This window comes from Orcinus orca, chromosome 1 (genome assembly GCF_937001465.1).
Source record: "Orcinus orca chromosome 1, mOrcOrc1.1, whole genome shotgun sequence".
Lineage (NCBI taxonomy): Eukaryota > Metazoa > Chordata > Mammalia > Artiodactyla > Delphinidae > Orcinus > Orcinus orca.
The window spans coordinates 11914598-11938770 of NC_064559.1; the positions used below are offsets into that span (position 1 = coordinate 11914598).

A 24173-nucleotide genomic window follows, 5' to 3' on the forward strand; every position below is an offset into this window, starting at 1 on the left:
ATATCAAGGGAGCGGGGGAGGGGGAAGAGTGTCATTCGGGCTCTGAGCGGACACGCAGAGCCTTGGTGGGACCTGGTGAGGTGCGGAGAGCTAAACGCAGGAAAGGAAGAGACTTTGGCAATTGGCCGTCCCCCGCCCCGCCCACGTGAACCCCGTCGGTGGTGAAGGTCTTGGGGTGGGAACCGGCCGGGCTGTGCACTCTTGTCCCACGGGTTGGAGCCACCACCGCGGCAGCAGCCTAAAGCGGAGCCCTCTCCCGCGCCGTGCCGCGCTCTGGGGGCACCGGAGGACGCGCGGAGGCCGCGGCGGCCACCCGGGCTCGCGCGCAGCCCAGGCGGAGACCGCCGTTCTGCGCCAGGAAAGGGGCGACCCGGCCCTAGGCCTGTGCCGACAGGTGCAGGCGCGCGGGCTTCCGATTGGTTGCGGCGGCGGCGGGTCCCTTCCCCCTCCCCGCGCTGGCGGGGCCCCTTCCCCAGCCGCGGCGCTGGCTGCGTCTGCGGAGGCGCGTGCCCGCCGCGTGCGTGTCCGAGCTGCGCGCCTCCGCCCCGCCCCCGCCCCCTCCGTCTCTCCGCGCCGCCGCCGCGCGCTCGGGAGCTCAGGTAGCGGGCGCGCGGGTGACTCCTCGGGGGCGCGCGGCCGGACTACCGTCCTCCCCCGCGCAACTCCCGCACCCGTCCGCTCCCGGAGCCTGGGGAGGGAGAGCGCGGGCGGGGGGAGCTGGAGCCCGCCGCCGCCGCCGCCGCCGCCGCCGCCGCCGCCGCCGCCGCCGCCGCCGCCGCCGCCGCCGCCGCCGCCGCCGCCGCCGCCGCCGCCGCTTCCGTCTCGCTCGCTCGCGCAGCGGCGGCAGCAGAGGTCGCGCACAGATGCGGGTTAGACTGGCGGGGGGAGGAGGCGGAGGAGGGAAGGAAGCTGCATGCATGAGACCCACAGGTAAGACCGAGAGCCCCGGAAGGGGCTTTCCATCCCGGGGAGGCGCTCGCAGGCCGAGGAGGGGGAGTTGGTGCCTGGTTCTGCTCCCCGAGGGAGGAATTTTTTGACAGCGCAGAGAAATCTCACTGGGGACTGGGCAGTAGGACCCATCCCGATCCTGGGGAAAACCAGAGAAGTAGCTGGGGGGATCCGGTGCCACCTCGTGAGATTGCTAGGAGTGAAATGTGTAGGCCCGGGGAAAAGTGTTTTTTCAGCCCCGAGAGGCTGGAAGGCTTTAGATTTTCCTGTCGTGGTCACAGCCGCTGAATCCGGGGGACCGGCACGGAGCCAATGTGCGCTAACCCCTGCCCTCCCACCCCTCCTCCATCCCTCCCGCACGCGCAGCATCCCGCGGCGGCAGTTACTCAGTGTACCCCGCGCTGGGGAGAAGAGGGGGGAGCTCGCAGTGGGAAAGGGGGCGGGGGCCTCGCGGGTGAGGAATGGGAAAGGAGCAGGGGAAGCCGAGGGTCCCGGTCCCAGGGCGGAGGAGGGGGAGCGTGGCCCCCGGCGCCCTGGCAGCCTGGGGTATCGTCGTGTTCGCTCTTGGTTGCAGACTCTTGCAAGCCGGATGCCCTCTGTGGATGAAAGATGTATCATGGAATGAACCCGAGCAATGGAGATGGATTTCTAGAGCAGCAGCAGCCTCAGTCCCCCCAGAGACTCTTGGCCGTGATCCTGTGGTTTCACCTGGCGCTGTGCTTCGGCCCTGCACAGCTCACGGGCGGTGAGTGACCCCGCCGTGGTGGGGAGGGCCTGGGACGGCAGGGAAGGGGAGCCTGGCTGGCAGGATAGCCTTGCCACTACGCCCCCCGTACACCCCACACTTCTGGGGCACCCGAGAATCCGAGGAGCCCCTGTGTCCCAGCCTGAGACCACCCTTCTTCAAAACCCCTGGAGTTCCCAGAAAATTCCTCTGTGGAGCCTGCATAGATTTCACACACCCACATTCTGTCTGGAGCTTCCCACCAGCCGCCCATCCTGGCTTCTCTGAAGGAAAGACAATAAGCCTGGCCCATTATTCTCACTTTGGCCAAGAGAGAGAGAGAGAAAGAAAGTGGTGTATTTGTGGCGAACGTGTGTTTGTGGACCTTTGACCCTGGTCTGTGCCCTCAGCAGGGAGAGGTCAGTTTTCAGCTTCTGGATTTAGGCCAGAGTTGCAAGAACCACCTTTGTGAATGTAAAGGGTCTGGAAATGTGACCAGACTGGCTGCAGGACAGCTTTATTTGAAAGTTAACTTTCTCTTTGCCTTGGGAGGTGGTGTGTTCAGGCATGCCCGTGCATGTTGACGGTGGGGAGGGGATGCACAGTTGTTCCTTCAGATGTGTTTCTGGAGAACTGCTTGGCTTATCCAGGTCTGAGTTACAGGGGGAATAAAGTTGAGTGCTTTTCTATGAAGTGGAAGTTAGCTGAAATCAAATTCAGAGCCTCAGTCCTCAGAGGCGGCTGATATCTGACATATTCGGTTCTGGCGGGGAGGGCTGTCTTTTGGTTGTGGTAGAGGAAGATGGATGGCATTCCTGTCTGAATTTCAGAGCCTAAGGGTCTTTCTGCCACCACTGCTCTTTGCCGTCCTTTCCAGATTTCCTGTGAGAGCTTGCTGATGTGGGCATATTAAAAGGACAGAATCATGTTTCTGGAGCTGAAAAACTGTTAATCTACAAAGAAATTATAATTGGTGGAAAAGCAGGTATTGATTGATACAAGTAAACCATTTTAGTGTTTTAAAATATTGCCGTTTTAGAGAATTCAAAGGTGAAGATGGAAATAATGAGTGAAAAATTAGTAGAAGTGGGGGAGGGCACTACCAAGTTGGGCTTTAACACAGAGGAATCAATAACCCAGGCGTTGCACTTAGAGGTCTGAAAGATGCCAGGAGTCTAGAGGAGCTTCCTGTGATGTGCACGTTTATCGGAATTAGTGAGAAAACACTCACTTTGGCTGGGGGACCCGGTTTTGGTTTTTCAACAAGGGGTAACTTTTTTGGTGCTCCCTTTTTTTATAAAAATGTCTCTGAGGCAGGTGTTCTCTTCATAGAGACCAAGGTCAAGTGGGATGGCAGGCCAGCACCTGTGTGGCCTGCCAGGGCTCTGGTCACAGCCTCTGTCCGCCCGTGAGCTTTAGCTCCACTTGGAGGGTGACTGAGACCAGGTGGGCAGGACAGCCTCGAGCAGGGCCTGGTCATCACCTCCCCTCTTCCCTTTTCTTTCCTCCAGTTCTAGCTGTCATTTCTTTAAACCAGGTGCACGTGATTCTCCATCCTCTCTGTTCCTTTCTCCAGTGTAGGTGACAGGTTAGTCAGGGTTCATCTGTGTGTGTCTTGACTGTTGTTATTGGAAGTGTGAGGTGTGAGCACAGCCTGGACTTGGCTGGCTCTTGGTTCTGCCATTTGTGTTTACAGAGCATCCCCCCACTCAAGGATCTCAGAGCTCAGTACACAGCACAGCCCCCTCAGTCTCACATTAGTCACCCGTGCGGTTGTACAACACGTCTTGTACTCCCCTCTTCCGAGAGGCAAAGATATCAACAGAAAGATCCAGGGCCTTAAAGAAGGCGGGACGAGGGTTGCCTGTTACCTCTCCCTTCTTTTTTTTTTTTTTTTTTTTTTTTTGCGGTACGCAGGCCTCGCACTGTTGTGGCCTCTCCCGTTGCAGAGCACAGGCTCCGGACACGCAGGCTCAGCGGCCATGGCTCACGGGCCCAGCCTCTCTGCAGCATGTGGGATCTTCCCGGACCGGGGCACAAACCCGTGTCTCCTGCATCTGCAGGCGGACTCTCAACCACTGCGCCGCCAGGGAAGCCCTACTTCTCCCTTCTTAGTTCCCACACGCTGTAGAAAGGCTGGCCATCAGCTTTGTGTCATCTGGAACTCCCTCAGGCTGAGTGTGATTTCTGGAAGCTGATTTATCATTTCAAAATTCTTCCATGAATAAACAGTTTGGGTGGAAAAGCGTGGTGGAGGATGTTCTATGGAGTTTACTGTACAGAGATTTCTTTCTTAGGAAAGAAGTCCACGTGGAGGCTACAGGGTGGTTTCATTAAAGCAAATTCATTTTAATTCTAGACCAGTGCTTCTAAAATTTTAATGTACTTATGAATCACTTGGGATCTTGCAAAACGGCAGATTCTGGTTCAGCTGGTCTGGGGTGAGCCTGAGAGTCTCCGTTCCCAACAAGCTCACAAGTGATGCAGTCGCTGCTGGTCTCAGGACCACACTTTGATTAGCAATGCTTTCGACAAAGAATTCCTTAAAACAAATTGGTTCTGGCTCGAGACTTTCTGCCGTCTCTCTCAAATACCCAAATACAAATGGCCTGTGAAGAGGCAAAAGTCTCACCCAAGCGTCTAATCTTTAGGTGATACACAGAACTGAAAGTCAGCCCTCAGAGAGTGCTGTCTTTTTTTTTTTTCCAACCATGAAAAGGTGCCTATTTAATAGACACCGTTCTGAAATGTGGATTTTCATTTTTGATTGCTTTCAATGGAAAAGGAACATGACAATAGCAAGATATAATAGTCTCAGCTAGGAGGGGAAAAAAAAAGAGCATATGCCCAATACAGGAGTTACAGAAAAAGCCTGAACTAGAAAGGGAAAAATTGAGCAAGTGATCAGATGAAGAAAAGGAGGGAAGAGAACTCTGTCAAAAACGAAGTGCTTTCTCCTAGAAAGCCAGAGGTTCAGTTCAATTCTCAGAGCCCTAAGGGAGCTTTAATGAGCCTGAGTTGGCCTGAGGTGACTTTTGGACGGCTCTTTCCAGGTTGCCGTTTATATATTAGGAAAGAGGACCCACATTTGGGGCCACTAAAACCATATACTGTGAGAGGAGTAACATCAGGTTTATAGGGAGACACAGGGCCTCGCTGTTCCCAGAATCTGGACGCAGCACAGCTTCGGCTGCTTCTCTCTTCTTCCCTCTCAGTATGTGTTCCCTGAGATGGTTTTTGGGTATTTGAGGTCTGCCCGGAGTGGTCCACCCAGGCTTAGAGGAAGAGAGCTAAGAGTTTGCTTTGTGTTTAGGTCCTTGAAGGCGAACTCATTAGTACAACCTTATAGTATCAGGAACACTGGCCACGCTCTGCTACTTGATAGCTTTGGGGTTTTGGGCATTGGAAGCCTCAGTTTTCTCATCCATAAAATGAGGATGATGCTGCCTAACTTTCGGGGTTGCTGTGAGGGATGGGAGTCATGAACACACTCAGTAAATGTAGACAGTAGTGAGCAGGGGGCTAACCAATCTGGAACCTTCCCGGCCTTTGTTTTATTCATTCGGTAAAACCTGTGACAAGCACTGCTGTATATAATGTTCTTTTCCCCTAGAAGAACCCTTCCTTCCTCTCTATTTTTTGCCCAGTGAACACATTTCTCTTTAAGACCCAACTTATAATGCCATCATCTCTTTCATTCCCCCCCCTGCACTAGGTATAACCCTTTGTCCTAGTGTCATCTCATCCACTAGAGCATAAGCCCATTGAAGGCAAGAACCTTGACTTTATTTATTTTCATGTCCCAGGCACCCAGCACAGCATCTGACACACAGAAGATGCTCAGCTAATGCTGACTGACAGCAAGAAAAGACATTCCCAAATTGCTGACACACCGTTTAGAAAATAATTACCATGGGCGGTTACAAAAGTACTACAAGAGTGTCATGGCGATTGAGGCCACTTCCACTTGGAGGAGGCCTGGGAGGTTGGAGGAGAACTCAGGAAAGGTTCTAGAGAAGAGGTGGCACTTAGGATGAGATCTGAGGGAGGCAGTGGTTGGAGCATCTCAGGGGAGAGACACCTTGTGCAGAGGTGTGGAGGTGGTGACGTCATTGAACTGTTCAGGGAGACAGAACAGTCTGGATCATCTAGAACATGGTAGATCTGCAGGGAACCAGTAGGTAAGGAGGAGGAATAAATAGTTTGGGACCCAATCATAAGCCCCCGTGAGGATTCCGAGTGTCACACGGCAGGCAGTGGGAACCACTGAAGGGTTTAGAGCAGGAGCGTAATATCATCTGAGCTATGCTCCGTTTCCGTTCTCTGCTTCCAAGTCTCTGACCCAGGGCACTCCCCGTTGGGCTGCCCTGTCTGCACATCAGAGTTGTGGCACTAGTACCGCTGGCTTAAGCTCCTGGAGGTCTTGTTTGGGCCATGTGGCCGTAGCATTGAGCTGTGTGCCAGCAGGCAGGAACAAATGCTGTCTGCCCAGCTCACTGAGTTGGAGGTGCCCGTCTCTTGGAGTTTGAGAAAGATTTCTTACGTGGTAGAGCGTAAGCTTCTCCTGCAATGTTATGTCTAAAAGCCACAGTTTCAACCTGTACTTAATTCAGTCTGTAAACAAAAGTCCCAGTGCCTCAAATTATAAAGCATGTTTCTTCAACAAAAGCCACTCTAATATAAGCAGCATGGAAACGCTTTTGATTTATCCCCGAGGTGAAATCGGAAAGCTCTGGGAGGCAGGAGAAGGATTTCATACCACAAATAGCGAATCTCTCATCTCAGAGGCCTGAAGTGGCAAGTTGGAGAGAGTCAGTGGTTCTTTAATTCCTGAGAGTAACAAAGAGTGTAGGTGAAGATTGCTTTCCAGTAAGTATGGATTAGATACGGGAAGAAAAGCACCCACGTGACACTCTTCCTGGTGTCAGAGGCATATTTCAAAAGCTTCCAAAAGGCCACGGAGACTTGCCCTTAGCTGGGAAGCTCTGGTACAGCTTGAGAGCCCAGTGTTCTTTACAGGGGTGATAGATCAAGTTCAGTCTCTGCTGTTAAATAGCCACGTGGCTTTGGGCAAGTTGTGTAACTTCTCCTGAGCTCAATTCCTTCCATATCACTAACATTCTTTAATTCTGTGATTATAGGAATTTGATGGGTTCTGAACACTGTGGGTAAAAGCCAGCTCTGTTTTCTCCATCTATTCATCCATCTTTTGTGAGTGTCTGTTGCATGCCCTGGGGATACGAAGATAAGGGAATTGAACATAGTCCTTGATCCTTAGGAAAGTGACAAGTAAGGGCTGGTTTCTTCTCGAAAGTTTGAATGCAGAAGGTTGCATCAAACTGTTTTCTTCACGTACATTTTTAATTCAATTGAAAATTTAGTGTTATTTATTGATACTGAAGAGGAAGGTGATTTTTCCAGACTTCTTTTATCCTTGTCTTATTTTGCAAGCTCATTTGGTGTTTGATAGTTGAAATAACCACACTTAGTAACAATATGTCTAAAGAGGTCATTGGGATCATCGTCTCTGAATTGAGGGAAAGAAAGGGGCAGAAAAATAGGTTTTCTGATTTGTTTAGAAGCACAGTTGCATTTCGCCAAAACCAACCACAGCACTTAGGACAGATGCCTCAGATGTAGATTCTCATGGATCAGATGCAACATTTTGTTGATTTATTGGTCCATTCTCACAAGAACAAACTGTCAACTGTTGCTAACCATGGAAGATTGGAAAAAGATGGGACAAGTTTTATTTATTTTATTTTATTTTTGGGGGGGACAAGTTTTAAATTGGCCAACACCTGAGTGATGGATAAAAATTTGTCAATTGTTGTAATAATACTAATGGCAAACCTTTAGACAGTGCTTACTCTGTGCCAATGCTGTTCTCCTCATTTACATATATTAACTCATTTAATCCTCATGCCAGCTCTACGAAGTAGGAACTATTATTGCTCAGGGTCACCCTGATAGTAAGGCATGGTGACCCATATTATCCTTTTAATTGTAAACTTTCTCCGTAGGCATGGAAATGCTAATCTCTAAATGCGTTTTTTTGCTTTTTGTGTTTCAACCCAAGTATTTCTCTTTAAGCCACAGGTATCAAATATTTTGGAACTGTGGCCTGCCCCACTTTGGAGTAAGAGAACTCTTTTTTCAATTAAAGTATAGTTGATATACAATGTTACATTAGTTTCAGGTGTATAACATAGTGATTTGATAGTTTTTAAGATTATACTTCATTTAAATTTATTATAAAATATTGGCTATATTCCCTGTGCTGTACATTACATCCTTGTATCTTATTTATTTTATTTTATTTTTAAATTATTTATTTATTTTATTATTTATTTTTGGCTACATCAGGTCTTAGTTGCAGCACGCGGGATCCCTCCTTGCGGCGTGCGGGCTTCTCTCTAGTTGCGGCACACAGGCTCCAGGGCCTGTGTGGGTTCTGTAGTTTGCAGCACGCAGGCTCTCTAGTTGAGACACGTGAGCTCAGTAGTTTTGGTGCAAGGGTCTAGTTGCCCCGAGGCGTGTGGGATCTTAGTTCCCTGACCAGGGATCAAACCTGTGTCCCCTGCTGTGTAAGGGGGATTCTTTACCACTGGACAAGGGAAGTCCCTCTTATTTATTTTATACATAGTAGTTTGTACCGCTTAATCCCCTTCCCCTATTGTGCCCCTCCCCTCACTGGTAACCACTTGTTTGTTCTCTGTATCTGTGTCTGTTTCTGTTTTGTTATACTCATTTGTTTTATTTTTAAAATTCCACATATAAGTGGAATTGTCTCTCTCTGTCTGACTTACTTCACTAAGCACAATATCCTCTAGGCTTATCCATGTTGTTCCAAATGGCAAAATTTCATTCTTTTTTATGGCTGAGCAATAGTCCATTGTATGTATATACCACATCTTCTTTATCCATTCATCTGTTGATGGACATTAAGGTTGCTTCCATATCTTGGCTATTGTAAATAATGCTGCTGTGAACATGGGGGCGCATATATCTTTTCAAATTAGTGTTTTCATTTTCTTTGGATATATGCCCAGGAGTGGAATAGCTGGATCATATGGTAATTCTATTTTTAATTTTTTGAGGAACCTCTGTGCTGTTTCCCATGGTGGCTACACCAGTTTACATTCCCACCAACAGTGTGCAAGGGTTCCCTTTTCTCTACATCTTCACCAATGCTTATTATTTGTTGTCTTTTTTAAAAAAATGTTTATTGGATTATAGTTGATTAAAAATGTTGTATTAGTTTCTGCTGTACAGCAAAGTGAATCAGTTATACATATACACATAGCCACTCTTTATTAGATTCTTTTCCCATGTGGGTCATTACAGAGTATAGAGAAGAGTTCTCTGTGCTATACTATTAATATATTAATATTGTTATCTTTTTGACGATAGCCATTCTGACAGGTGTAAGGTGGTTTTTCATTGTGGTTTTGATTTGCATTTCAGGGGCGCTCTTTTGTGTTATGACTCAAAAGCAGAAAATATATAAGCAAATCAACAACAGCAACAGCATCTCTCAACTCGAGAAAAAGTGAGAGCCTCAGTGCCTAAATCTTGAGCTCCGAATGGAGAGAGGGAAGGGGCTAGAAACTCGTGAACTTATCAGGATGTGTTTTATTTCAATTCCAGTCTCTTTGTGACTGTCTGAGGAAGGGGGTCAGAATGAATGAGATATGCTCTGAGTCTCACCTGCCCTGAGGAGGAAAGGGTGTGAAAACAAATGGCTGGTCTCTGGGGCCTTCCGTTAGTAACTGTCAGACCATCACCGTCCCCTCCTGTTTATTGTCCCCAATGAGATAGCCTTAGTGACTGTCAGACAATCACCATCCCCTCCTGTTTATTGTCCCCAATGAGATGGCCTTAGTGACTGTCAGGCCATCACCATCCCCTCCTATTTATCATTCCCAATGGGGTAGCCTTCCTTGGAGGGGTCCTTTTCCATGCCATGTTGTCAAGCACTAATAATAACTTTAGCTAGTATGTGCTTAGAATGTTATGGTTTGCAAGGTGTTTTTACATGTATCACCACCTTTAATTTTCTTAACAACCCAGTGAAATGAAGAGATTTTGATTTTTTTCTCTCTCTCTCTCTCTTTTTTTTTTTTTCTTTTTAATTTGAAGAGACATTCTCTGGGAGGTTGATCTCCTAAGGTCCCACAAATAGACAAAGACGGATAAGCGGCCAGGCCTATTGGTCGAGACTTATCTCTTCGGGGCCAGCCTTTAAACCTGTCTTTTCATTTATACGATGTAGATGATAATCTAATTAGTACATATCAAAAGATAAAAAGAAAAATTATAGCTGAGGATCATGGGCACCACGAAAAGTTCCTTCAACAGCTTTGAATTAAGAATAAGGTTTGATATTTGATGAGATCTGAGCGCTGTTTACTCTACTGTCCAGGAAGATGTTTGTGTTTGATGGTATGAGCTGAAGACACTAAGTTTTAAGGAAGCATTTGGCCCAGTATTTCTTCTTTAAGAAAAAGATTGCTCTGCTATTCTAAGACAGAAGAAATTATCCACTCAGGAAGAAAAACAAATAGAAATAATTAAGTAACTTGCTCACAAACTGGAATTGAAAGTGCATTGGAATATAGCTTCTTCATTGAGAGTATTGTAATTGCTTCATTCATCTGAAACAGGGTAAACTGGGAACATCAGAGAAGTAAAACAAAGTAATTCTTGACATTGTCTGGCGATGCCAGTAAACTTGGGAGCACTATGGTGGGTGAGCCTCCATTAATTCACCGTGGGGTAAAGCCACAAGCAGCCCCAGGAGGGCCTGTACACAAGTGTGTACACAAGTGTGAGCACGTCCAGTGAATGCCTGGTCTCCAGGAACGGATTTTTATCCTTAGAGGTGAGAGGACTTGCAGAGCCCAGTAGGACTGGTTAATAATCATTTCATCACTATCCCAATAAACTGACCTTTTCAAGGGAGAGGATGAGTAAGGTTTTCTGGAAGTGACAGTTCGACCTGGTTATCTCACATTTCTGTTTGCAGTGGGTGACTTTTATGGCCTGGAATTACCAGTGAGGGAGCAGAGCCGAGCAAGGAGGGTCACTCGTGTTCGAGATGCCTTTTTTCTCCGAGTCACAAAATACAAAAGGACCTTATTTCTTTGGTTTGATTGCATTTATAAAAGGGATATGTGATTGAATTGGGTGAACCAGCAAGAGAGAGGTTCTTTTAAGGAAGAAAGAAAATCCATTCTTACAGTGGATTCTTTAAAATCTGAATGTTGTACAACATTGCGGCTCATCTAGCTGGTTTCCAAATTCAGAGCCTCAGGAGGTAGAAGAATCCTTTAACACTTAAAGTCAGAAGATTCTGATTCTCTCCAGGCAGAAATAACAGGATCTGCTTGTTTTGTAGAAACTTGATAGGTTTAGAGGCTTAATCCTGGGAGAGGCTCGCAATTGTTCTATTACACTGCCTCTGTTAACTAACTCTGAGTCTCCGTGTCAGAATCTAACCCAAGGATGCATTTTCAGTTTCTTCTGGGAGTCGCATCTGCAGCTTTAAGTGGTAGTATGACAGCATGTACTCGATGGCTCATTGGGGCCACTCTATGTTTAGATTTTTCTATGCCCAGATTTTTTCTCTTGGATTGTAAATGGTGGACCAGGTTTTTTCATCACACCAAACTGTTTCCACCATTGTTTTATGGATGGGAGGTGCTTTTTTGCTGGTAATAATGACTTGGTGGTTCTGTCTTCATTTCTTGAGGCAAAGAGCTGGAGAGGTATAGGGTCCAGTAGAAAGTACATGGAGTCCGTTTTCCTTGCTATTGTCACCATCTGGCTAAGTGATGGTAACCTGTTTGCTGCCTCAGTTTCATTATTTGTGACATACTTGGACCATCTGGCTCCCATGATTGTTGTGAGCATCAAATGCATGACTAGGGGGAAGTATCATAACTATCTGAGCTGTCAGCGTCATCACTAACAAACTGATGATGAATAATGAATGTTTGCTACATTCACCATGCTGGGATTAGCCTACCAAGAGCTTCGTTTGTTTTGAAGGAATATAGCGTAACAAATACATAATAACACCCGATGGCACAGGCTGAGACAGGTGTGTGGTACTGAAATCGCTAGGAGGTCACCGGGCCTTGGCCCCGGTGTAGAACTCACTGTCCTAATTCCTATAGCAGGTCCCATAGTGGAGATGTATCTTGGAGACTCTGGGGAAGAAGGAGGGGCGGAGGGAGGCTTACCAAAGAAGAGGACACTTGAGCTAAGTCTTGAACAATAAAATAATTTTCCAGGCAGAGAAGGTGTTGGTTGAGAGATGCTTTTTTTTTTTTTTTTCCCCTCCAGGAGAGAGGATACAGATACTAAGATTGAAAAGAATATGTACCAAAGACAAGGACTAGCCCAGGGCAGCCTTAGTAAAGGGCAGATAGATTGAGAAGACACAAGGGAGGGGGCTGGACAGGCAGGTTGGAGCTACATGCCCAGCTCATTACGACATGTAGGAATTTGAACACTGGGGTCAATTGGTGACCTACAGAATATGTCTTTGGGGACTTGACGTGATTGGATCTTTGCTTCAGGGAAGAATTTTTTAGCAATGTGAAGGTGGAGGAGAGATAGAGAGACCTTTGCTCATGAAGGGTTTCCTGTGACTTGGTGGAGGATCCAGTGGGGAGCAAAACAGCTCTGACCTCGGGGAACTTGGATTCCAGCGGGGGCCGGTTAGAAGAATCTTGAACTGGCCCAGGAGGGACATGATTAGGGCTTTAACTACAGAGAAATGAATGCATGTAACGTAGGTGAAGAAGGAGGGGGAACTGGGGCCGGACAGCTGGCTGGTTGTGGGGCCGGAGGAAGGGCCGTTTGCAGAGCCCCAGCAGCGGTCATTTGGAGGGAAGCTAATGAGTTCAGTTTGGACTAGGAGATTTGCATTGCCTGCAGGACACCCATTTGGGCACCATCCGTCCATCAGGCAGTTGAAAACTCGCTTAGGTGCTCAGGAGAGAGGTTAGAGCCGGAGACGCAGATTTATGCATCAGAATCCCCTGGCGGTCCCGTGGTTAGGACTCCCCGCTTCCATTGCAGGGCCACGGGTTGGATCCCTGGTCGGAGAACTAAGATCCCACATGCTGCGTGGTGTGGCCAAAAGAAAAGTGGCAGGAGCTGCAGGAGGGGCATGACTTTTCTGGGAGGAGAGTGTAGAAGAGGGTTTGAGGGGGAAGCCCGGGAAGCACCCACATTCAAATGTCAAGAGGAGAAGCCAGTAAGGGGGGTGAAGAGTTGTGCTGCTAAGCAGTATTGGTAGTAATAATAACAGAACAGTGACAACGACCATAGAACTTGATTCTGACTGTTGATGGCCCATTCTGTTTGGGGGCAGGAGGTTTAATCTCATGTTATTATGAGGATGATGTTTAAGTACTTTGAATTCTGGGTGCCTACACCCACTGGACAGAAGGGAACGCAGGGCAGGAGGGAGGGAGGAAGGCTCTGTTTGGGAGGATGGAGGATGTGCACAGAGATGTTTGACGCCTGACTGCAGAAGCGTCACAGTCTTTTCCCACCTTCACGGGGAGGACGGAGCTAACCCGAGAACTAGAGCTGGACATGGTCACTAGGTGGTGTTTGTGTGTTCCCCCTCCTGGGGATTCTGAGCAGAGGGGATGGTGTGCGTGAGTGCGGTGAGGGTGCCCGGGGGACCTCCTCCCCGCAGTTGCCCCTTCCGCCGAACTCCTGGGGGGCTGGGATGTTGTATGAGCTCCGTGCTTCAGCTGCACGTCCTTCTTACACAAATCCTTTGGCAGCCCTGTGCTCCGGTCCTTCAAAGATTCAGTCTTCTCAGGCTGTCAGTGAATCTTCAAAGGTGCGGGTTGTCAGAGAGAGAACCCTCTGTCACCCCCACCCCCTGTGACCAGCTCTGTCACCTCTGAAGCAAGTCACTTAACCTCTCCATGCTTTGGCTTCTTCATCTGTAAATCAGGGGCAACAAGGCTCGGTCCTTTACACTCCGCAGGGGGCCGGATGTGCAGGTATGGAAGAGGCAGGGTCAGAAGACAAGGGGTTTTATAAATACAAGACAGAGTTAGGATTGCCGGTCTGGAAGGAGACTTCTCCACCGTGCCTAGGGCCATTTTTGCCTTTTGCTTTCCTAAATCCAAAAGGAAGACGCTTTGCACAGCACGGAAACACCTCCCCACGTGCGGGTCCTGACCCCCTGAAAGCTCATTTTATGCAAACACGATGTCAAGGCAGCTGGAGGAGCTCTTTTGCTGCAAAGGGGAATGTGCCAATCTGTGCTCCAGCCCTGCCGCCGGCGCCTTCAGTGAATGGTCGCGTCTGGAGATTGAGAAGGTCCTTGTACCGCGGAGAGGAACTTCTCAATAGCTGTTGGCCCAAGCCCAGTCAGCCCCTTTTGTGTGCTCACAGATGCCCCAGGAAAAAGCAATTCAACATGTGAGGCAGGCAGGGGATGGATTAAAGGTGCTTCAGAGGTCCAGGAGCGAGGTGGGGGCTCTGCGTGTCCCTCTCCGCCTCTGCCTCCTCCTGCGTGGTATTTCTCAGCCGGAAGCATCCCGGCACAGCAGCTGGGCCAGCAGCTCCGGGCTCAGGTAGGACAGTAGCATGAATTGGGAGCCACGTCTGGATCCAGAGACTCACTAAGCGCTTGATCTCCGTCGAACTCTAGCTGCATACTGGCTCTAATCCTCCAGACTCCCTTTATAGCTTTGCGGATGGGATGCTGCTTTTGGGTGTCTGTGGGCTGGAGATCTTGGGACTCCTAGTCCTCAGAGGGAATGCCTGGAAATCCCGTTTGCGATCCATCCTCAGAGCCCTTCGGGAAAAAGCCTGTTAGCCGCCAGGGGCGCCTTGCTCCAACCGCCTCTCGGGTCCCCAGCTGTCCTCAACCCTGGAATGCCGGGTCTCATTTGGGGAAGCAGCCCTTTAAAAGACAGCCCGATCAGCGGGCTTTGAATTAATAGGAGAGGGTCCTGCATGGTTGAATGAGGTAGCAGGGCATTTAACGCCTGAGAGCGGCTTTGCGGAAAATCTGCCTTGTAGTTTTCATTTACATGGTAATGAGCCCAGAGCTTTTGCCCTTTGTCATCTCCAGATGAAGGAAGACCCAGTTCTTTGGGGGCTCCCCAAACACAGAGGATCTAAAACTGGGAGTGAACCTGCCCTGTCTCTGTGTGGATCGCCTTTGCGCCCTGGGCAGAGGACCGCAGCCATACTCAAGGGCGGATTCCTGAGAGTCTGTTGTTGCTGCTACTGTTAACATTGTTCTCTCTCGGTTTCCTCCAGCCATGTGGCTACCAGAGGCTCTAATCAAAAGCAAAGCCGGGGACTGGTCTCTACCTCCACTTTGTGGCATCTCACCTCCCATGGGCCTTGGTCTTCTAATACTTGGCCTTTTCCCTAGTCCCTGCTGTGTCGATGTTGCTAAACTGGGTCATGTTCTCAGTGATGGAGCATCAGCTAACTTCCACGGAAATGCAAGAGGCTGCAGCAGGCCTGTTTCTCCTGGACCTTCCATTTACATGCAAACTCTATTTCTTCAGTATCGTTCCTGGATGAAGGTACACATGTAAAGTTGCTCTCACCAAGTTGAAGAGCCAGATGACCACATATTCGTTAGAAGTTCCAGAAGAAAGATGATGCACTAAAGATGGCCCATGGACCTGGAGAAACAAGGGTGGGACAAAATTCAAATTGGATCTGCTGAACCTGTTCATTTGCTCTGCCCTAAGTGAGGGTTAGGGTTAGGGTTCATCGCCCTCCAGCTGGCCTTTACCCGGGCCTGGAACATTACCCCATCCTCTTTCTACCTTCACCGAGCCTTCCTGTGTCCGAGGAGACAGCTTACATCTCCCTTCCACACCTTCTGAGACTCTTGGATGATCTCTGGCTTCCTTAGCTCTGCAAATCTTCTCTGTTGTCAGAAGTCTCACAGCACTGGAATCGTAGACTGTTGAGCTGGGGAGGACCATGGAGATGGTTGGTCCAGGGGGTTTGCGCAGAGCCCCTTGGCTTCCCCTACAGGGTTTGCCTGGACAGAGTGGGCACTGGGTGGGGACCTGGCTGAGCAAGCCACCCCAGGGCCCCCACCTGCTTCCACCTGGGTGTGTACCTGCTTTACATGGCTGTGCCTCCTCTTATTCTGTCTTCACCCTATGAAAACACTGCACACTGTCCAGCCCCGTCATTCTAAGGAGGCAGGAAAAGAAGGTCTCTGTCACCTATGTGGCACTTTTAGTCACTAAGGACAAGGGGTCTGGAGACAGATCCCTGGGATTGAATCCCAGCTCTACTCCTTGGTTGCTTTATATGTGAGGCAAACTACTTAATCTGTCTCTGCCTCAGTCTCCTCATCTGTGAAATGGGGATAATAAAACCCACGTCATAGAACTGTTGTGAGGAATAGATAGGTTAATACATGGAATGCATGGAAACCAGTGCCTGGCTCATAATGAGATTTCATTAAGTGTTGACTGCTACTCTTCTCATTATCCTCATCATTATTATTTGTTTTGTTTTTACTTATAAAAGCTCCTGAAAGCTAGGGTCCATAGCTGATTAATCTGTTTTTACCTGACCATGTTCTGCGGGTTCTAGATACTCAGTAAACACGAGTCTACTGACTAATGAAGGTACCAAGGACCCAGAGAATATTTCCTAACTCAGACCTCACAACTAGATTACAGGTTCTTTCAGGGCAGGCAACAGGCTTTCTCCTTGGTGATCTCACAAAGCACCACCGACATAGCTAATGGTCCCTTACTGGTGGCTTGGTCAACGGGTTAAAGGACTCTGCAGCCAGGACCTGCTCCCATATGAATAAAAGATGTTGTTGAATTGAGCATTTTATTATTTCTAAACTGTCTCTTCCCTCTTGCATTTGACATCTGGGCAGGTGGCCCAAACAGCTGCAAGTAACTGGCAGGAAGGACACTGAGAGGGTTGACGTCTGGCTTTGCCTTGAGCTGAATTATGCCCCCAAATTCATATCATGGACCCTTAAACCCCAACATGATTATATTTGGACATAGGGCCTATAAGGAGGTTAAATTGAACCTATTAAGGTTAAATGAAGTCAGAAGGATGGGGCCCTAATCCAATAGGACTGGTGTCCTTATAAGAGACACCAGAGTGCTCGCTCTCCTTCCCCTCTCTGTGTCCATGCACACAAACCAAGGAAGGGCCATGTGAGGACACACCTAGAAGGCAGCCACCTTGCCTCTCCCTCAGTGAGTGACAGCACCTGGAGGGTGAGTTTTTTACCTACTCTGACCTGAGGGGGTTTAAACATAGCTCTGAGATTCTAAGGGTGAGAAAGGGAGGAGGTCTTTACAGCCTCTTACCTCCATCCACTCTTATATTTACTCAACAGGAATTTGTTAATCACTTACTGTGTGCAAGGACCACGTTAGGTACTAAGACTAGAAACAGGACGATGATACAGTCTCAGCCCTCAAGGAGCTCGTGTGTCTGCATTGGTACTGTTGTCAGTCTGCTTGAGCTGCCATAACAAAATACCACAGACTGGGTGGCTTAAACAACAGAAATTTATATTCTCACGGTTCTGGAGGCTGGAAGTCCAAGGTCAAGGTGCCAGCAGGGTTGGTTTCCGGTGAGGGCTCTCTTCCTGGCTTGCAGATGGCCGCCTTCTAGCTGTGTCCTCACATGGCCCTTCCTTGGTTTGTGTACATGGACAGAGAGGGGGAAAGAAAGGGAGCACTCTGGTGTCTCTTCTTATAAGGACACCAGTCCTATTAGATTAGGGCCCCACCCTTCTGACTTTATTTAATCTTACTAGGTTTAATTTAACCTCCTTATAGGCCCTGTGTCCAAATATAGTCATGTTGGGGTTTAGGACTTCAAGATATGAATTTGGAGGGGGGGCACAGTCCTTAGCAGATATCAAAGGAAGACAAATGTTAATTCTAATAGAAAGATACTATGAGGATCCAGAGCTCTTATCCCAGCCAGGGGAGATCAGGGAAGGCTTCCAGGAGGAGATGATAGCAGAGATGAGTGCTGAAGGAACAGTGGCAGTTAGGTGCACAAGGGGAGGAAGAAGCCATATGAGCCAAGGCTACAGCCATGTGAACCTACGTGTGTGTGTGTGTGTGTGTGTTTGTGTGTGTGTGTGTGTGTGTGTGTGTGTGTGTGTGTGTGTATATGTATGTATTTAAGGGGGCTGGCTTACAAGCCATTCACTTACTTACGCATACATCTTGTGAAGTCATTCTCCAAACATTTCTTAAGATTTGCTGTACACAGACAAACCACATACAGAGTCTGACAGTGGGGTCCAGAGATGATCTGGAAGCTCAGATTTGCAGAGTTTCCCAAATTAAAGGGCCATCATATTCACTGTAACCGAATCGATCTACGGCTAGACACTCCCATTATTCCATTACAGCGGCAAGTGTAAATGGCCACTAAAAAATCTATTGCAGATGGCTCCCCAGGCCACCCGGTGGGCCCACCCCTGGTTCAGGTCGGGTAAACATTGTATTATGATGTGGAGTTAGCCTGCGGGGAAGTGACGGGTTAACATGCACAGTAACAGGAAGTTATCTTTTTTTTTTTTTTTTTTTTTTGCACTATGCGGGCCTCTCACTGTTGTGGCCTCTCCCGTTGCGGAGCACAGGCTCCGGACGCGCAGGCCCAGCGGCCGTGGCTCACGGGGCCAGCCGCTCCGCTGCATGTGGGATCTTCCTAGACCGGGGCACAAACCCGTGTCCCCTGCATCGGCAGGCGGGCTCTCAACCACTGCGCCACCAGGGAAGCCCAAGAAGTTATCTTTGATTGTGTTTTTGAGTCATTTCGAAAGTATCTTTTTTTTTTCTTTTTTTTTTTGCGGTATGTGGGCCTCTCACTGTTGTGGCCCCTCCCGCTGCGGAGCACAGGCCCTGGACACGCAGGCTCAGCGGCCATGGCTCACGGGCCCAGCCGCTCCGCGGCATGTGGGATCTTCCCGGACCGGGGCACGAACCCGTGTCCCCTGCATCGGCAGGCAGGCTCTCAACCACTGCGCCACCAGGGAAGCCCTGAAAGTATCTTTTATAGAGCAATTTTTTCTCTCCTAGTCAAAACGTTTCCTTTGTTCTTTTCTTTTCCCCTTCTTCTTCTGATATTTTAAGTTGAAACAAACAGAAATGCTGAATGATTTGTCAGTTCAGACGGGGTTGTGGTGCTGCTTTGTGGGGCCTGCGTTAAGAGACCCTAATCTCTTTTCGTTAAAGAAGAGGTGTTGTCCAGACCAACCGAGAAGGCAGTGCCAGGTCAACTGAGGCCTAGCTCCCCCTCCCCTCTCTGATCCCCATAGCCTAGGAGTTGCAGCCTTGTGCCTGTGGACCTGTGAACCGGCTTATGGAGGTCTGGGAACCGTCCCTCCCCAGGCCGTGCATGTGTTTGAAGACTTGTGTGTGCATTTCTCTGAAGAGGGTGTGTTGCTGTCCACAGATCCTCAGATGGGTTCATGACCCGAAAGGGTTTAAAAAAATCACAGGCTCAAAACAGAGTGCTGGGGAGCGAGTCTCTAGCAAGCTCTGGATGGAAGTGGTGCAGAGAAGGAAGCCGTTTTCAAGGGCTTGGCAAATTATTTTTCCTCCTTATGAGTGCCTTTCTCTGGAAGTTTTGGTCTTAAACCCCTATGGGCTGAGGTTCAAGGCGTGCTGGGGAAACAGGGTGTAAAGAGGAACAGCAGACAGGGAGGCTGACAAATTCATCTGGACTGGCTGAGCTGCCCCTTTAACTTAACCCTTCCTCCTCCCTGGCAGTGCCAAACAAACGCTGTGCGGTTTAGAAGAACTCTCCGCTATAAAGTGGTTTCTCTATAAATATCAAAAGAATAAATAGAGAAGAGGTGGGGTGATCCTTTACTCAACTAGCATCTATGGAGCCTTTATTATGTGCGAGGCCCTGGGCCAGGCAGGGTGGGAGAGGCAGAGGTGAATGACAGGCGGGACACAGAAGCCTGTGGGGTCATAGGACATGATGTGTGAGAAATATTCATCTTTATTTTTTCTCCTTGAAAATGTGGGCAGGAACGAGAAGTATTCCAATAAACAGGCAAAAGCACTGCTTTCGTCTCGCTTATCTCTAAGTCAGCACGTCGTTGTGACATACTGAAGCGTCAAGTGTGCCGCTGCTACTGCTTCCAGTGTTATACGCAGATGGTTTAGTTGCTCATGAAAAAAGTTGTTTGGGTTATGTTTTTGCCATAAGGCATATTCGGAGCATGATCGCCGTTCCTGTTGTTCAGGTGTGTGGTCCACCCAGACGGGGCTTTGGGTTAGCAGCGGTAGAACTGGAGAGCCCTACGGGTTTTCTAAATTGCTGGTGTGAAGGTGAAGGCCCAGGGTGAGGGTGTGTTGTGGGTTTCACAGCTGGTTATTGGCCCAGCCAGGCCTAGGGCCCAGTCTCTTCTCTGCTGGGGATTTTCTGTGACATCATTTACCGTCCTTCAGACACTTGAGGGATTATAACAACAGGGCCCATCTTTGGGGGTTATTTGGATTAAATGAGAAAAGCATTTAACGGGAAAGCATTTGTAACTAGTTCTGGCCGGGAACAGAAGCTCAGTGAATGCTAGCCACGATTGCTTCTGCCATTCCTTCCTTCCCTCCCTCGCCTGGACCTTGTTCTCCATGAATTCCCTTAAAACCCTTCTTCCACAGGTTCTCTGCCCCCTGTGTCTTGGGTAATGTATTTCATATGCTTATGAACTGCTAAGTACTTCTTTTTAATTTCCCTCCAATACATTTAGAGTTATAGGGGACACTCAGATCAGCCTGGCACGTTTTTTTGTGGAATTTAAATATGCTATTGTTCTTCACACTTTACCTCCCTGGGAAGATGAGTGAGTCTGTTTGCCCCGCTCTGTCTCCTCTGTCCGTGTGCCTGAGTCTCCCTGGGCTGGGGCCCGGGGATCCAGTCCCCTTGAGGCCTGGCCGCAGGGCAGTGGTGCTCAGCTGCCCAGGCATGTGGGCTGGTCCAAGGCTGGTGTGACAGGTTCCTTTCTGATGATGGCTCTGTTTTGGTTTCCAGCAGCACACTAGGTGATATTTTCTCCAGGGAACAGAGACCCAAACTCTCAGGCCCTTTTGTGCCATCCGCTGATGGCCGGCAGCCCATTGTTTCGTGAATGCTGTATAGTGTGAATTGTTTTCTCTGAGCCTGATTCGCTCACACAAAGACTCAGGAGCAGGGTAACGGGAAACCCTTCCCTTCATGCCGAGATCTTCAGGCTCCTGAGCAGGAACTGTGAGGTGTGACTGGGTTTTAGTACAGGGAAACTATCAAAGCCAGCACAGAAGCAAAACTACGAGGAAGCAATTGATGATTTATGTAAGAATATTAATTCAGCACTTAACATACTAAAAAAAAAAGTGGAGAAATGGTATGCTTGCGACTTTAAGAACTGAGAGTTTGAACACTTTTCTGTTACAAATATATATTAGCAAGGATATCCAGCTCAGTACAGTGAAGTTTGAGTATAGTCAGTCTTCCATATCCGAGGGTTCTGCATCTGCAGATTCGACTCACCACAGATCGAAAATATTTGGAAAAAAAAACTTCCAGAAAGTTCCCCAAAGCAAAACTTGAATTAGCTGGGCACTGACAATTACTTATATAACATTTACATTGTATTTATAACTATTAACATAGCATTTACTTAGGTACTATAAGTAATCTAGAGGTGATTTAAAGTGTACAGGAGGATGTACATAAATTACATATATATATTATATATATATTATATGCAAATACTATGCCATTTTATGTAAGGGACTTGAGCATCTGTGGATTTTGGTATCCCTGGGGGTGCTGGAATGAATCTTCCAAGGATACCAAGGGGCAACTGTATTTATATGCCTTGTAATGCTTCTCTCAGACAAGAAATCATAGTATTATAAAATAGTATCTTAGATTAATTATTTCCTTTATGCATTCAAGTTAGAATTACTAACTATGTGAAAGACAATATTCCAGGTTCTGTAGAGTGACCCGTAAGGTAGGGGTTGAGATGTATTTAGTTGGAATAATTCTATCCCCTATACTTGTAACATAATCATAGCGTTGTGAGGTCCAGGAACGGGAAAGATGGTTTTTGGCTTGTTTGAAGAGGGAAGGATTTGTAACAGATGACATTTGAGGTAGGCCTTGAAAGGCGTGTACAATTTCTGTAGGAGGACATGGAAACCAGAGGATTTGAGAAGAAGGAGCATGAACATAGGCATTCGCCGTGGGCAAGCATAAGGTGTGTTCACTGCCGCGTAAGGACTCACTGTGGCCTGAAGTGAGAGCATGTTTTGGAAACATACAGTCCATAAGGCTGGAAATGTAGTAGCAATATTATTAATAGTGGTAATAGTGATGGCTAATGTTTATCAATTACTTGCTTCATGCCCGGCACTTTTCAAGTGCTTTGTTCATATTGACTCATGCAACCTTATGAATTAGGTACTGTTTTCATCCCCGTTTTCAGACAAGCAAACCACAGCAGAGAGAGACGAAAGGACAGGCCCAAGGTCCTAGAATTAAGAAGGGGTGGGTCTGGGGTCCAGTCCGCGCTATCTGGCCCTGGAGCCCTGCGTGTCTACCCCTCCTTGCCTCACTGTCTCCAGGCAGGGGTACCCTCAGCCGTGAAGCCTCAGCTGTCAGACCAAAGATGAATCTGTCAGCTGCCCTCTCTGCTTTGCCTCTTTACCCCTCTTCCCCAGTACACCTTGAACCCCAGCCCAAAGGTGGTGGAGCCCAAAAATCTCCAGAGAAAGGAGATCATAAGTAGGAAACATAATTCCCTAATCTCTTGAAGACTGCTTCCTTCCAGAGAACTAGTTGGGAGGACATTGGCGAGCCACTGAGAGTTTCTGAAAGGAGCAGCATGTTTGAGTCATGCTTTAGGGCCATGGTTCTCAACGGGGCGATTTTTCCCCTCCAGGGGACATTTACAAATGTCTGGAGACATTTGGGGGTCATGACTGGAATGGGTGGAAGGTGGAGGCCAGGAATGCTGCCGAACATCTTACAACACACAGGGTACCCGCCGGCCGCAAAGAGTACACAGCCCACGGTGTCCGTGGGGCCAAGGTTGAGAAGCCCTGCTCTGGGGTGATGAGTCTGGCTGTGGTTGGGACAGGGTAGGCTGGAGGGGTCATGGAAGCAGGTAACCAGGAGGAGGTATTCCAGGGGAGGGGTGCTAAAGGCCCAGAGGAGGCCCACTGGTAGCAGGGCTGAGAGGGGAGAGAAAGGCGGGAAGACCTTTCAGAGGATGGATTCAAGAGAATGGAAGGGAAGACATTGTAGCCAGAGGTTTCTAATGTGGGTGTCAGAGAAAAGAGTGGAATCATTAACTGTAATGCAGATGTCAGGGAGAAAAGCTTACTTTGGAAAGATGATGAGTTTGGTCTTAAGATAGTTAAATTTTGACACGCAGGTGGGATTGCCCAGCAGGCATTGGAGAATGAGGATGGAAAAGAGAAGTTGGGGGTATAAACGCGGATGTAGGAGTATTCTTACGGGAAGCAGTTCAGTGGTCTAGAGAGGAGATGGAGGGGCCCGGGGGCCTGGGGGTGACTCCCCTGAGGGCTGGTGGGGAGAGAGAGAGAGTTCGGAGGCCTGCATTTGAGTTCCAGCCCATGTCTTAATATGCCCATGATCTGGGACATGTCCTGGAACCTCTCTGTGCCTCAGTTTCCCCACAGGAGACCAAGGGAAGGTTCAGAGAGACAGATAGGGGACCAGGATAGGGCAGTGTTACCAGACTCTGGGATAACATGGTTTAGGGAGGGGGTGGTCAGCAGCGTGAAACTCTGCAGAGGGGGAGGGGATGCATGAGAACAAGTAGCAGCCCCCGTGTTGGGAGCTCATTTGTGGCTTTGGGGCGGCATTTCTGTGATTGGTTTCTGAGCACCCTTCAATATAGGTTAGCCTCACTGGTATTATTATTATTACTATTTTACAGTGGGTGACAGAAGTTGTGCATATGTGGACTTAATAGTGAATTACTGGCATTATCTTTTCCCCCCTTAAAGTAAGAGAGAGAAGCTGTAGGGGAAGAGAGAGAAAGAGGAGGCCCAGATGAGCTAGGAATGGGAGGGAAGAGATAACAGAGGAGACTTTGGGAGTACTTCTGCAGAATCTGTTTTTCTTCTCACCCCCAAACTCCAAGCCTTGAACGTAAGAAATAGTGCTAAATGTTCTAACTCAGGAAAGCGGTCCAGATGGACACAAGGGAGCAAGCTGCCGGCCTTCCCCGAGTGCATGGCAAACGGGCTTCTCCTGGATGGACCACAAGACAGGCCTGCTTGGTTTGAGAGCTCAGCGGAAGGGGAGTGTGCGCCGGCCACAAATGGGAAAGGTCCATCCCCATTAAGCGGGGCCGTGGGGTCTGGGGACCATGGAGCGTGACTGGGAGTTTATCTGGCCTTGAAGTCTGCATCTCGCTGGGACTGAAACATGCCCAGCCCACACCGATAAGGAG

At 48.6% G+C, this 24173-nt stretch overlaps 1 protein-coding gene across 3 annotated transcripts in view; it reads left to right on the forward strand.

The window, feature by feature from the left end:
• The first annotated feature begins 781 nt into the window (after nucleotides 1–781).
• Nucleotides 782–24173, forward strand: part of SUSD4 (sushi domain containing 4) — a 121132-nt gene continuing 97740 nt past the window's right edge. For 2 of the 3 annotated variants that reach the window (XM_004271003.3, XM_033430421.2), the window contains exons 1-2: nucleotides 782–930; nucleotides 1523–1693. In XM_004271003.3, the coding sequence (XP_004271051.1) occupies nucleotides 1558–1693 (136 nt within the window). In that variant the 5' untranslated portion in view covers nucleotides 782–930; nucleotides 1523–1557. Of the gene's footprint in view, nucleotides 931–1128; nucleotides 1263–1522; nucleotides 1694–24173 lie in introns of those variants that run through there. The other variant, XM_049705815.1, reaches the window with a different exon arrangement.